A 16273-nucleotide genomic window follows, 5' to 3' on the forward strand; every position below is an offset into this window, starting at 1 on the left:
TTAATCTTTTAATGGTCATACGAAATTTTTCCCTTCCAATTTAAAGATAATTAAAATTAATATATTTTTAAAATGACATATTTAAGTCTAATTCATACAAACATAAAATTTTTCAAATTGATAACATCAACTGACTTAACTTTCCTTAGGGAACAGAAAAAGACAAACTCAGGCGGTTCAAAGTAAATAATATATTTTGAGGTGCTTTATACGAAATCATGTTATCTGTACACCCGTTCAAGCTATCATTTTCAGCAGATCCTCTTCTCTTAACCAGGCTATTTTTCATCTAAAATATTTTAAGTACAAAACTTAAATATATTAATTGTCATAAATATCAAATAGATTTAAATATGTTTTGGTTTGTACCAAATTAACTATTTTTTTATTATATCTTAATACTTACAAAATGTATAAATGCTTATTTTGATCTGTGTAAGATATTTTTATTTAACTCACTTTTCCCTAAAATTTTAAACTACTATTTCTAACTTTTTATATTCATTTTAAAATAGAATAATTCATTTTACATATATAAACTACTATTTCCTTGGAATTGTTATTTAACATTTCTTTCCATACCTAAGTAGTTAATTAATATTATATAATAATGATTAAAAGTGATAAAAACATGTTCTACAAATATCAATATCAAAACTCATTCTATAATACTAAAAGCATGTTTAAATAATTAAATAATAATAATAATAATAATAATAATAAAGAAAAATAAAAACAAAAGTTCAAGAAAACCCTTTTACAATAAACAAAATCAAATTTTAATAATTTTGTAATATTATTAAAACTAAAAAATATTATTAGATAAAATATGCTTGGTGAATAAAAAATCATAAATTTTCAAAACTGTTAGCAAAAGTAGAAATTTAAAGTGATTTTAAAAGTTTATAAAATTATTCATCTATTCTTAAGATGATACTAACATATTAAAATTAATTTAAATGAATTTTTATGTTTATTTCATATGTATAAAATAATGTACAATAATGTATGAATAATATTAATAACAGTTAGACTAATTTATGGCTTGAATTAACATTTATTTTTTAAAACTTAATGAAATAAAAGTATTCCTTCCTTTTGATTAGAAATTACTGGAATTGTTGAATTATGACTAAAGTTATTGATTTCAATGTTACTTCAGTTTTCTTAGGAAGATAATAAATGTATAGATAAGTTGACAAATCTAGATATTGACAGTACAAGTAATTTTATTTGATTTAATATTTTATCATCTCTATAGGTAAGAATTTCCTTAGATATAAACATAATTAGTCTCTGTTTGAGTTGAGTTTAGATTTTGTACAGTTTTTAAGGTGAGAACTTGGTAATTTCGTAGAGTGCATTCAAATAAAAGGTGATTGTGAGAAAATATGTTAAAATTAAATGGATGAAAGTAAAACATTATGTAAGAATAACATTATTCTTTTAAAGTGCTAATGAATCATCTTTATGAGTGAGCCAGGACTTAAGTATGGGAGTGAATATTAAAATATATTTATTCCATTCCCTTTAAATGTGATGTCTTCAACCTAATGCAAGATAGAAATGAAATTAACCTAGTTCGGAATGCACATTCTTCCATACAGAATTGTGTGTTCTTTCTCTCTCTCCCTGCTCACTCTGTGAGAACTCACAAGTTAGAAGTGAGCCTAACCTACATGAGATATCTAGATCTCCAGCATTGACTCTATGTAACTAACTTTCCCATCAATTTGTCCTTTTAATTTTGGTTTTGCTTTTGCTTTTGCCGAATGGAAGAAGCGGTGGTCATGCAGCAGAGCAGAAAGCGGAGATTCCAAAGAGGATAATCACTATTTTGGTTCTGCTTTCTGGTTTTCTATAGTCTATCGGTTTTGGATTTTTTTTAAATTAATTGGACACAAATAAAATATTCGATCCCTTCTGCACTTACTGAGTACTCACATGCTTCATCACTAAGCGGTCAGTCGGTGAAAGGTATCACAAACCTATCTTTGTCAATGTTGCTTTATTCCATCACCTTGGAACTGTGCCTATGATTTTGTTCTTCAATTTCACTAATTTATTACACTTATTTCACATTCTATATATTTTTTTTAATTAGGTTCAACCGTGGAGGTGCTCCTTCTGGTAAGGAAAATATCTTGATTGAATAAAGTTGTGACCTTTATGGAGAAATTGAGCTTCTGAGAGGACCCTGTGATAGTCCCAGGAAGGAATCTAATTATTTTCTTTTCCTTGACGTTTTTCATTGAGGATTGGATAAGTGAAGTGAATGGAGGTTGCGGAGATGGATGGAAAGGAGCCACAAGTTGAGGTTCCTTTGGTACCTGCCACCCCTATTAAGCCTGTTCCTCTAAAACCAGTGCCGATCTACACGCCTGGGGTGATTAACCAAATGGGTTATCATGCAAATGGAGCTGTTGCATGTTATGAATTTTCAATTGGCCAGGAGAAATTGTGTAGGTCGGATGTTGGGTCAAACGTCGCCGAAGTTGGGTCAAACGTTGCCGGAGACAGTGGCAATACTTGTGAACATACAGCTTCGGATGCTGCTTCCAGCTTCAGCAAACTCGGGTTTTGTGATCATTTGTTCGCAGTTGAGGCTGAATCGAGGAACTCTAGTGTGACAAAAGGGTTTAATGAAGGATTGAACAATTCATTTGTTCCTTCTTTCATCCTTGACAATATTCGAGACCCTCAGGGTAAGTCCTATATGTTGTCCTTGCTACTCGTTGTGTGTCATAATTTTATTAGATTTTCCCCTCATGTCTCTCTGGAACTCTGTGCACCCATAATGATCGTACCAAGCAGAAGACTGATGATGACATAGGGCAATAAAAAAATTAGTAACAGCTAGAGTGAGCGGATACCCGGTAAATTAGAACGGGATATTACGGATACATTAAATTCCATTTTTGTATTGAAATGAGGAGAGTATGAATGCGAGGTTGTTTGCATGCACTTTTCTCCTTGAAAGTTATCAACCTTGAAAATATGTTGCTCTGTAACATTCATCAAACCTGCACAGCAAGCACAACACCCACTAATTTTCTTATAAGTTTCTGTTTTAATTTCCTTTTATTACTTGGTCTATCTAGGATCATATATTGCTCTAACACTTTGCATACTCTCTTTCGAGACAGAAACATACATTGCTTGCTGTAGCAACAGAATTTCACAGGATACCCCATTTACACTTGACAATGCCAACAAAGAAAGCGGACAAATAGCATCAATGCAACATATGGAAGAAAATGATTCAGGAGGAAAAGAGAGAGATGGCCCTACTAGTACGCTTGACAATAATGTACTGCCAAGCAGCAAAGAACTCTGTGACCCTATCATGGAATTTGCTGCTATTTCTTCACCATTCAAGGAGAATCAAAACCAGGATAAGGGAAGCAATCTTGATACTGATCTTAATAAAACACCACAACCAAAACCAAGGAGAAGAAAGCACCGTCCCAAGGTCATCAAAGAAGGCAAACCCAAAAGAACTCGGAAGCCTGTTACCCCAAAGCCCGTTCAATCAAAAGGAAACCCAACTGTGAAGAGGAAATATGTGAGAAAGAATGCATTGACCAAGACTTCTATTCCTCCAACGGAAGTGACTAGCGAATTGACAAAAGAAATGCCTGAAACTGCCAAAACATCTTGTAGAAGGGTCATAAATTTTGACATGGGAGCAAAAGATGAAAGTTCTGCTGGCATAGAAAACATAACTGCACTATTGGGAAAAGAAAATGGTGTGAATGTAGGCCTTGCAGATGATCTGAACACTTCTGTGAAGCAGGCGTCAAACAGTTACACATCAATACCAGAAGACACACAAGCCCAAAATACATTTCCTTCGGGAAGAAAAGGCTCAGGGACAAAGCCAGCTGCAAAGAGGAAGTATGTGAGAAGGAAAGGAATGAGCATGACTTCTGCTCCTGCAGCAGAAATGACGAACGAGATGCCCCAGTCCACCCAAATGTCATGTACAGAGTTCAGAAATTTTGATGAAAGAACAAGAGATCAAAGCTGTGAAGTCAAAGAGCATGCAACAGTATGTACGGGTAGTGAAATTGGTGTAATCAGGCGGGAAATGAATGCAGGCCTAGCAAACTATTTAAACACTTCCATTATGCAGCCATCAAACGATTGCATGTTTTTAGCAGACGACTCACGAGCCCTAAATACATCTTCAGGAAGAAATAGCTCTGTGACAGGACTAGAGGAAAACTCAGCTGTTAAGAAGAATACAAGGAAAAAGGTGAATTCGACTTCTCCAACAGAAGTAGCTGGAGAAATGATTACAGAAAATGTTCCTGGATCAGCCCAAGATAATCCAATTGTCATTCCAGGCAATGAAATTGGTGTAGCCATGCAGGATACTAATGTAGGCTTTGCCTATGATCTAAACACTGCCATGAAGCTGGCATCAAACACTTATGTGTCATTACTAGAAGAAACACAAGCCACAAATACATCTTCAAGAAAAAAAAGATCTAGGACAAAGCCAGACGAAAACCCAACTGCCAAGAGGAAGTATGTGAGAAAGAAAAGGGTGATATCATCTGCTCCTTCAATTGAAGTACCAGGAGAATTGACTAGAGAAAAGATGTCTGCATCTGCCCAAACATTATGCACACAGTCCACAAATTTTGATGAAAGAGAAAGAGAAAAAACTTATGCAGTCGAAGAAAATTTAAGTGGACATCCAGACAGTGAAATTGGTGTAGTCATGCAGGAAATGAATGTAAGCCTTGCCTATGATTTAAACACTTCGATGAAGCAGACATTAAATGAAGATATGACATTACCTAAGGACTCACAAGCCCCAGGTCCATCTTCAAAAATCAATCTCCCTGGGATAAAGACAAAAGAAAACCTGGCCACCAAGAGGAAGAATGTGAGGAAAAAAGTATTGAATCCGTCTTCTATTCCTTCAGAAATGACGGGATTGACTGACGCAGTGATAGTTCACTCTAACAATATGTCATGGAGGCCTTCAAATCCTGACATGGGAACTAGAGATGTAAGGTCTGTAGGGAGAGAAAATTTACATTTGCACATGGGAAAGGAAAATGTGGTGTTAGAGGAAACAAAAGTAGGTCTCACCTGTAATCAAGACCCTTGGATGAATGCAACATTAACTAATTGCATGCCATTACCTGACGGAATGCAACAACTTGGTACATCTCCTGGGGCTACACATCTTAGTACATCCATTTCAAAATACACCCACCTTGGGGCAAAGCTAAATGACAACTCTGTAGCGAACAAAAACAAGGGACAGGCAACCGCTTGGGATGGAAACATCAGTAATAGTCAAAGTTCAACCATGAGGTTACAAATGGATGGTACAAAGAGGAAATATTCTGGTAACTTTAGTCATGCAGATGACAGCAGCATGAATCTGATTGGAGCACAGTATAATGGATTGTTCTCATACCAGTCTAGCTTTTACCTTCAGTTTCCAAACATACAGAAGAAAAGGAGAACTGAAAAGGGGAAAACTTCTGCCACGTACAACAAATCTGTGACTGCAACAAAAGAAGTCCAACAGGCATACCCTCAGGAAGGTGCTCCAGGACATCCTTATGCATCAAGCCCTAGCTGCTGGATTTATGGATCTGGATATAATACAACTGCGGTCCCAGTCATTGGTGAATCTGCTGAAAATTTTATTGATAATACTAGACCATTTAATGAGTTTGTCTTGTCTTTGAAAAGGCTGGCAGAAAGGTCCCAAACCTCTAATTGTGGTTCTGGTTCTCCTACCAGAATTAGAAACGGTGATACTGAACCAAATTATACTACAAAACAAGTAGGGATAGCTGCCAGAGAAACATTTGGAGATGCAAAAAGACCTCAAACATGCGTTGATGCTTTACTCGCAGATACACCTACATCACTTCCAAAAAAGAAGCGGAATAGAAAGAAGAAAGTCCTTTCCAGTTCAGCACATTCTAGCACAAACGAGATGCTACAGCACCATAATTTTACTTTGGGAAATTACCCTATGCCAGTGGGGAAGCCATCAGGTTTGAACTAAATCCTTATTTTTGTGTCAATATCATTATACATCTGAGAGGACAAATAATTCCTCCATGAAATTTTTTGCATTGCAGATGTTGCTTCCGAAGTACTGTGGAAGAGCATGAGCTATGTTGATGCATTAGCATTGCAGTTTAGACGACTAAACATAAACACAGAAGCCAGAGACCTTGCTTTTCAGCATAATGCACTTGTTCTGTATAAACAGCAAAATCAAAAGCAAAACAGCCTTATCTGTGGAGATGGGACCATTGTTCCCCTTCAAATCAAGAAACAGCAGCTACGACCAAAGGTTGACCTTGATGATGAGACTGATAGAGTCTGGAAGCTTTTGTTGCTTGATATAAACAGTCCTGGAATTGATGGAACAGATGAAGATAAGGCCAAATGGTGGGAAGAAGAGCGGAATGTGTTCCGAGGACGAGCAGACTCATTTATTGCACGGATGCATCTTGTACAAGGTATCATGTTTGACATTATTCTCCTTTGATACACCTCTTGCAAGGCAATAATGCATCTTAATAGAGTAGTGAACACTATATGTTGACCTAGGTTTCATAAATGTGAACCAAAATGTCGATGATAAACCCCACCTCCAACAACTATAACAACAATAGTCATCTTAGACCACCACAACCATGAATTATGAAATGATTATATCTGAACTACCTAGGTTAGTGATGATATAACAAGAACGATGGATTGGCCATTCCCTGTTTAAAAAATTTAATACCTAAACATCAGTGGTCATCTAGGGGGGTTTTCCAGGAATTGATTAAAAGGCAATAAACGTGTATGAGTATGACAGATACAATAGCATAGATATCTCATTTATTCATATCTCCAGCATCTCTTTTTAACAAATGATCAAAGACAGTACCTGCTGTTTCATCATAATGCAACGTAAAATGAGTATCTGAAATATTTGTTCAGGTTTAGTATACATAAATCAAATGACTTACCTAATTTGACTAAGATATATATACCAGTTACTGAAATAGCATAATGAAACCACACTCCCAGGATGTTACTGCTTTAAAGAGAATAAAATAATTGCAATTTTATCTTGAAAGAAAGACTATGCAGAATCTCTACACCATCAACAATCAGCAACTTCATCCAATAAGAGTTTCTTCAATTGCATAAAAGAGTTCATATGCTAATATATATCATAATCAACAGGAGACAGACGATTTTCTCGATGGAAAGGATCAGTTGTGGATTCAGTGGTTGGAGTTTTCCTCACCCAGAATGTCTCTGACCATCTTTCCAGGTATAAGCATTACAAGCTTAACTTTGGTGCATTTATAAATTTGATGTCATGCCACAGTAACAGTTTCTATTCTCTGTTCACAGCTCTGCATTCATGTCCCTTGCTGCTCGATTTCCTAAAAATTTAAGCAGCATGTGCAAAGAACACCAGGACGAAGACACAGGGCTGGAACCACAAGTGCGTGTAGTGGAACCAGAAGAAGGGACTGAATGGAATGTAAAATTATTGAATCAATCTGTTAATGACCAGAGTTCTTTGACAACAGATATAGTTGAGCGTTCTGCAGAAAAAGAAGCCATCAACAGCAATGATTCCTGTGGAACGACCAGCAGTGTAATTAGTTTGTCAGATGAATCAAACTCCAGATTGTCAGTATCATCTCAACAAAATATTAAGGAACACTGTAGTCCAATGGGAAGTGGACTATATTGTTCCACAATTGAGGAAGGAGAAGAAAAATCATGTAATGGTGATAGGAAAGAGTTCATTGACATAGTTTCATCCCAAGGCTCTGTCATTTCATCCCAAATTTCTGGAGATTTTTCAAATGATCAAAATCCTGAGAAAATTGGATCATGTTCAGATAGCAACTCGGAAGTAGAAGTTCTATCGAAAACAGCAAAGTACAACCATTTTGATAGTAACACCTCTTTCAGTAAACTCCTTGAAATGGTTAGTTCAACCAAGTTTTATGAAGATAACAATCAGAAAAGCAAATCAAATCTGAACTTAAGAGATGCATATGATCAACCTTTATGCAGGCAGCATGACAACCCAAAAGAAAGCTTGCAAAAATCAAGTGTTACTCAAGGCTCTTCAGAAGCATCCATCAACCTCTCCCATGACTGCTTTGATCCTTTCGAAACCAAATCATCAAGTGACTTGATGAAAAGGGATGAAAATGGTATGAACAGATCTAGTTCACAAACAACAGAACCTGCCAGCCAAGTTGCAATTACTCTTTCTCAAACTATGGTGTCTCAAGTCCATCCTCAGGAACAAAGCAATCACCAGCAGCAAAGCTTTTTCAATTTCAACAGCCATGGACAAACTCAAGATCTTATGCAGAAAGAAAGAGGATCAGATCTTGGCAAGCACAAAAATGCCACGAATGGAACCAATGAGATAAGTTCTGCCCCAATAAAAACAAAGAGCAAGGGTCAAGGAAAAGATCAAAAGGATGATTTTAACTGGGATAGTTTAAGAATAGAAGCACAAGCTAAGGCTGGGAAAAGAGAAAAGACACAAAACACCATGGATTCTTTGGATTGGGATGCTGTGAGATGTGTAGATGTCAATGAAATTGCCCAGACCATCAAAGAACGGGGTATGAACAACAGGCTTGCAGAACGGATTCAGGTAGAATAAAATACCATGAAATACTTATAACTTTCTTGAGACAGACACCCTATGAATGCAGCTTATAGTACATGATACACTATGCAGAATTTCCTGAATCGACTGGTTGAAGAACATGGAAGCATTGACCTTGAATGGCTAAGAGACGTTCCACCAGACAAAGCAAAGTAAGTCCAGTGGTTAATTAAACTTCCTAATGAAGTACTATTTCTCATACAATAAAGTTAGCATTTATTTAATCTTGTTGGTTTCACCAACATCCTGAGCTCTCTCAATTCACTAGTAAAACACACACAAGTGATGATACTTTTTTTCCATTAAGGCAATATATCCATAATAAAATTGATTTACACATACAGAGAATACTTGCTCAGTGTAAAAGGATTGGGATTGAAAAGTGTGGAATGTGTGCGGCTTTTAACACTGCATCATCTTGCCTTCCCGGTAAGTTGAAAGAAGTTTGTGCAATTACTGGAATATGGAATAAATCTGATAAATTATTGACATATAACACAGGTAGACACAAATGTTGGACGAATAGCAGTTCGACTGGGGTGGGTACCTCTGCAGCCACTACCTGAATCACTGCAGTTGCATCTCCTGGAATTGTGAGTACCACATAAATGATACGAGGCACTTTTCTATTCAGAAGAAAACTAATATCATTGCTTTATGTAGGTACCCAGTGTTGGAATCAATACAGAAATACCTCTGGCCCCGACTGTGCAAGCTAGATCAAAAAACACTGTATAGAGTTTGTTTTTAATTACTGTAGCAAAATAGCATACGATATATTCTCTGTTCCGGCTGTTTGGCAAGGGCAATATTGATTCCTCTTGTTTGTTTATTTTATGTTATTTTTCAATATGATGCAGATATGAGCTACATTATCAGATGATTACATTTGGAAAGGTATATTGCATTTTCTCAAGAGACTGACTGTACTTAACCAAAACCCATTATGACAAAGACGAAAACTGCAATGAATGCAGGTGTTCTGTACAAAAAGCAAACCAAATTGTAATGCATGCCCAATGAGAGGAGAATGTAGACATTTTGCAAGTGCATTTGCAAGGTACGTATACGTAAAATACTAAATTCTTTGCAAACTTTAGCACTCTAGAAGGCGCTGCAAATATTAAGTTTAGCAATATAGATGAGAAACTTGACAGACAGAATTCTTGGAGGTTCATATAAAAATTATAATAATCACCAACTCATTAAATAAAAGTATTTTTGCATTCTATCTTTTTTACAATGATTTAATAAAGAAATGTTTACTAAAGTAACAGTTGGAAATTATCTCAATGCCACACAGAACCTAATAATATGCATGCATTGCAAGTTATGATAGATCAATTACAAATAAACAATATTGTATGCAGTGCAAGGCTTGCACTGCCTGGACCAGAGCAGAAGAGTATAGTTAGCATAGCTGGAAATAGTGTGATTGACCAGAAGCCATCTGAAATCATCAGTCAGTTTCACTTGCCTCCCCCTGAGAACACAACCCAAGGAGAAGAAATTCAACTAACAGAAGTGTGCAGGACATTGGAATCAATATCAGAGATGAATATTTGTCACCCTATCATTGAAGAGCCAACAACTCCAGAGCCAGAATGCTCCAATGTATCACAAACTGATATAGAGGATGCTTTCTATGAGGATTCATGTGAAATTCCTACCATCAAGCTTAACATAGAAGAGTTCACTCTGAATTTACAAAATTACATGCAAGAAAAGATGGAACTTCAAGAAGGTGAAATGTCAAAGGCATTGATTGCTTTGAATCCAGAAGCTGCTTCAATTCCTATGCCCAAGCTAAAGAATGTGAGCCGATTACGAACAGAGCACTGTGTGTAAGTAAAATAACAAACTCGTCTCCAATTGCATAATGGTTACCTCAAAAGCAAGACCAGCTATTAGTAATGACAAGTCCAAAATTATAATTCAGCGATATTATAAGACGAGTGTAATAAGAATCTTGCATGTAATACATCCAGAGTTTAGAATGCATCACAACCACCCTGATCCAGCAGTCAAATTCTAACAATATATACTGGTTGTGTTTACTTTTACAGTTATGAACTCCCAGATACACATGCTCTTCTGCAAGGGGTTAGTTATTGCTGCATCTGTTAATCAAAGCTATGTTTTGTCCTGTCTGCCCAATCTTTTATTGACTACTTATGCATTACAGTGGGACACACGAGAGCCTGATGACCCAGGGAAATACCTTCTTGCCATATGGACTCCAGGTAGACAAATAACCATTTCACTACTTTGCCTCCATCCAGATTAATTTAGATACACGGTCTAGCATTAGTCTGCTTCATGCATCAGCACAATAAGTTACACCGCAAGTTTTAAAATACATATTTTCTTTCAGCTTTCTGGTGTCTCTAAACTAATTTTCTCGAATAAACTTTACATCAGGTGAAACAGCAAATTCTATACAGCCACCAGAAAGCAAATGCAGCTCCCGAGAAGAATATGGCCAACTCTGTAATGAAAAGGAATGTTTTTCATGCAACAGTTTCCGAGAAGCTAATTCACAGATAGTTAGAGGGACACTCCTGGTATTAGTGCTTGTCAAAATCATTATTTAAACCATATCAGCGTAATAATTCATATACAGTATTAAGGGCAGGGGAGGGAATACATCTGCATAGAATCCAAGCATGATAGTAGACTGACTTTAGTTCATCATAAATATCTGAACAGATACCATGTCGAACAGCTATGCGGGGAAGTTTTCCACTGAATGGCACCTATTTCCAGGTCAATGAGGTAAGATAATGTGCAATTATTAGACTGCTAAATCTCTTTTCCTCTTGTGCATATTTATTGATTTATTGAAATAAAAGATAGTACCAACTCGTATGATTTGAACCAGGTATTTGCTGATCATGAGTCCAGTCTTAACCCAATCAGTGTGCCCCGAAGTTGGATCTGGAACCTAAATAGACGAACAGTATATTTTGGAACCTCCGTACCAACAATATTTAAAGGTAAAGACTTTAGAATTCATAGGAATATATTACGATTTCATGACTATACATCAAAGAATGAAGTTGGATATATTTTTTTTGCCAATCAGGTTTAACAACTCAAGAAATTCAACAATGCTTTTGGAGAGGTATGATTTAATTCAGAATGTAATCCTGCTTTGTTAATTGAATATCCTACTATAGTTAGTTTTTTATTGGGGTGAGTAAGATCACTAATTTGCACTTTTTAGACTACAGGATCAAAAGGACTAAATAAACGCACTTCTTACCACTTAATTCGTCCGAATAAATTCTAAAACTTTCGAATAGACCTAAAACTTGCTTTATTCGTTGACTTAAGTTGACAACAGTTTGCTCTAACAAAATCGAAGATAAATAGCAAACCAACCAAATATATCTTAGTTTCTTAACCAAAGCGGAAGATATGAAATACCTAATTAGGAGTAAATTATCGTTGTAACAGAGAGCGACTTGTTTCTTATCTTAATCTCACCCAGAAGCATTCTGTGGCCTAATGACAATGTCTAATTGACAACTTGCACTGTTTACCACTTCAATGTACTTGGTATCAAAACTCCTTACTACCTTGTGCCGTAGCAATCCACTCTAAACCCACTTCGTCTGATGATTTTAGCAACCTTGTTTCCATATTTTCCAGTCATTGCATTGTCAGTGTTCTATTAGTCATACCCTCTTCTCCTAGTAGAAGATTCATGCGCATTCCAGCATGCATTAACACTAATACTAGACACTTTAGAACACTTCCGACGTGCCTCTCTTTCCATATATTGTTTTACAGACGCAATTATCGTATTCGCATACCCTTCTTTACATGACACTACGGGTTTGTTTGTGCTAAAAAAAGGTGATTGCTAAACAGTAATTTTTTTTTTAGTAATTCTTATATTCTTATATAACATACATTTTTGCGTGTTTGTTACTTGTAAAAAAGCATTCTCTTCTACCGGATTTACATTTTCTATAAACAACTTCATGCTGGTTGTTGAAAATCGTAACACTACTATGGTAATAAGTGGTTATGTTATTAAATGGAATTTTTTTCTACAAAAGCTTAAACAAACGCATGATGTACTACTTTGCAATACAAATTACAAGCACGTTTAGAACTTCATTAATGATAACGTAAGTGTCCTAAACAAACTTCAAGATGTAAGAGTCATGATGTTTTTTGTTGTTATCATTCACTAGTATGTTTAAATAATTAAAACTTATAAATAAACAAAATAAATGTTTTCTTTTATGTATTAAAATTTATAATATATAAATTATATTATGATTAAAATATATAATAGATAATTATTTTATTATATGAATTCTATTTTTGGATTTATGAAGAATAATTTGAATTATAATGGCTATTTTCAATATTACAAAATCATTTTAAAAAACCAATTAAAGATGTGGATCCGAGTATCGATTGTAAATATTAGTAGCTAAAGTGGACACAGAAATGAAGACTAGTTTGAGATGGTTGAGAACTTTTTTAATTAATTGCAGAGAGTGGTGTGGGAAATGAACATATGAAAGAAGAGAGAAAATATTGTGAAAACATAATTAAAAAATTAAAGAAAATGTAGGCATTACTATTCAAATTGTGATTTATATAACATATGGAAGTATATTTATTATTAATTAGAAAAAAGGAAAATGAATTATTATGAACAATCTATCCTAATTGGGAGGAACCATGTCATAGCTGAATAGAAAAGTGGGTATCCAGAAAATATAACCTATCTGAAAATGTTTTGCAGGTTATGTCTGCGTGCGGGGATTTGACAGGGAAACACGAGCACCCCGTCCTCTGATGGCTAGACTACATTTCCCAGCTAGCAAGTTGGCTAAGACCAAAGAGAAGACAGAAAAGGGATCGAGTTCCGCAAAATCACGAGGAATGAAATCAAATGTAGAACAGCCGGAATTGATTTCTAACAGTAGCAACTTTTAATTGAGGGGAAGAAACTGCAGACAAATCAGTATTACGCACCCGTAGTGTGTTGACCGGTAGCATGTATAAAATGACGAAGTCATTATTTAATTTAACTTTGAGTTCTTTCTATCGTGCTCAGAGACTGAGCAGTTTTTCCATATTAGGACCCCAATAATGTACTAGTGGTAGCACTTAGGCTCTAGTTTCTTGTTTCCAGAAAAAAGAAACACATGATGTGGATTGTGAGCCATGTAATGTTATTATATGAGATTAACTGGGATACTTGCGTAACAGCAAAGTACCTTCTACCCAAACTACTGCTTAAACTTACGAATTCTAGATTTCAGTGTCATGCCCCTCTCTTCACCAGCGCAGCGCGTACTTAATCAGATTATAACGTGAGCTCTATTATATGGATTAATAGAAGGTGCCCAGTTATATGGATTAATACAAAGTACAATTAAAACCCATTGATATTTACAATGAGGTTTTCCGACAAGCTGGAAATGATGATTGAAAACTTTCGAGACAGCATAGCAAAGAGTAAAATGAAATACAATCCACTGGACTAACTCGCGCTACTACAAAATTCCGAATCCTATTAGCAACGAAAACAAATCCTAACTCAAAAACGGGCAACAGAAAATTGTCTTCAAACAATTGGAAGAAAACAATTTCATGGCATAAATAAATAGTAATATTAAATCAATTCATCTGAAAGTATTAACACAATAATCGACGCAAACATTGAATGCAAAACAAATTTCGCCCCCAAACACTGTAATGAGGAACAGCAAATTAACAGAGTAAATACTCGAAGTGAGGAGAAGTGAATTAACATACAGTGAAGGTTTCGGTCAAGGAAGCGATTATCATAGATTAGAGGTTTTGAACAAGAAAGCGTACCTTGAGAACTGTTTGGCGCGAGCAGAGAACAACTTCGATTCAGGGAAAAGGAACATCGATAGGGTTGAGGGAGAGAAGACAATATGAAAGAGATGGTGCGGCGCGGGTGGGAATGAGCGCAAATTAAATCTTTTTGCCGCCTTTGCGCCAACTTCATAATTTTTCTTCCCTCCAAGTATTTTAATATCTTTTCTCAGTCGATGAGTTGGACTGGGCTTTTCAATTTTGGATTAAATTCCAAGCTGAAAACTTCTTCAGCCAATGCTTTCTGCACCCCCATATTTTCCCCTAAACCCAATATTTTCCATCCAGTATCATAAATGGTGAAAAGACATTTTTGCCTTTCCTGAACAAAAAATTAAATCCTACTTTTCCTTCGTCAACTCTCCATGTTCTCCTTCCTTCCTTCCATCTTCTTCTCAATCGGATAGTGAAAACCTCGTATCCTTGACTGACTATTGAAACCCTTTAGAATGTCATTACTCCCGTGTATTGTATCGCTTGGAGAGGCAAGTTCTTGAAAACAATTTGCTTTTGTTTTCTCTTTTGGATTGGATAATCTGAAAATAGTTTAGAAATATAATTCAAGATGTAATTTTGGATTTGAAAATATATTTTAGAATGAAAATTTTGAAATATACATTAGACATTCGCTTAAGTTCAGGTATTAATATGAGAAGTTTGATGTGAATTTATTTAAGAATCATATAATTACAATATAGAATAGGTCATATAATTAAAATATAAAATATTTGGGTGTTTGAGATTTTTATGAATTATGAAAATATGAAAGATATATGATATGTGAGACATATAATAAATATAAGAGATATGTTATATAGAAGAATTTGTTATTTTATATTATATATATATATATATATATATATATATATATATATATATAATAAAATTAAAGAGAAGAAGGAAAAGTAGTGTCTTATTTATCTTTTATCAAGGGAAAATGTCTTTTTTTAAGGATTAAAGGGGTGCACGTAGAAAATACTGAGATACCAAGCATCTACCAACTTCAGTATGGATCATGAGAATGAAATATGGCTTTTTGCTTTCTGCACCCAGCTTTACCAAATGTATACCTATAATATTCAAAAAGACTAAAATATCCTTATTTGCTGTATCACATTGTTGTTGTCAAAAGAAGAGGAGGAAAAAAGATGGAAAATGTTATAAAAGAATAAGAGAAAGAAAATGTGAAAACAAAAAGTTTTCATAAAGCCTTTCATGTGTTTTGAAAAGCAAAACTTATTTCTGAAAGTTAATGTTAGGAAAACACATTTAAAAAGGTATTATATGTATTTCGAAAAGTTTATTCCTAAAGTCCTATTTTAAGATATTTCAGAAATATCTCGATGTCCCTTTCTAGAATCTTATCTCAGTAATCCCAAAATTTCTAAATCTTATTCTAGAAATTCTAAAAAACTTGTTTTGAAAATATTTTGGAACAGTAATCCCAAAAGTCACTTATGAAGCATACAACCTTGAGCGGTGCACAAATACTTTGTGTGGGTGCAAGAAGCACAAAGCCATAAAATATTTATAATGGCTGAGGGTCTTTTCTTTCTGCACCCCATGATCACTACTTGCACCCACACTAACGATTAAAAGACTTTCTACGCTTTGTCGTTGTCTCTGCCATTGTCGTTGTTGTCTCCAAATTTTGTTTTGGAAAGCTTGTTCGTGAAATTTTATGGAAATCATTGAAACACATCTCAT

General features: G+C 35.1%; 1 protein-coding gene across 1 annotated transcript; it reads left to right on the forward strand.

Moving 5' to 3' along the window:
• The first annotated feature begins 1557 nt into the window (after positions 1 to 1557).
• On the forward strand, positions 1558 to 14084 carry LOC114190672 (protein ROS1-like). Its single transcript, XM_028079647.1, has 20 exons — positions 1558 to 1977; positions 2105 to 2705; positions 3147 to 6032; positions 6120 to 6506; positions 7228 to 7318; positions 7402 to 8677; positions 8765 to 8844; positions 9037 to 9121; positions 9194 to 9285; positions 9356 to 9424; positions 9553 to 9589; positions 9670 to 9752; positions 10063 to 10536; positions 10759 to 10795; positions 10878 to 10935; positions 11114 to 11256; positions 11402 to 11467; positions 11574 to 11688; positions 11778 to 11816; positions 13461 to 14084. Exons 2-20 carry the CDS (start codon positions 2276 to 2278, stop codon positions 13652 to 13654), a joined length of 6642 nt encoding a protein of 2213 aa, XP_027935448.1. The 5' UTR covers positions 1558 to 1977; positions 2105 to 2275; the 3' UTR covers positions 13655 to 14084.
• Positions 14085 to 16273: the final 2189 nt, after the last annotated feature.

This window comes from Vigna unguiculata, chromosome 7 (assembly GCF_004118075.2).
Source record: "Vigna unguiculata cultivar IT97K-499-35 chromosome 7, ASM411807v1, whole genome shotgun sequence".
Classification (NCBI taxonomy): Eukaryota; Viridiplantae; Streptophyta; class Magnoliopsida; order Fabales; family Fabaceae; genus Vigna; species Vigna unguiculata.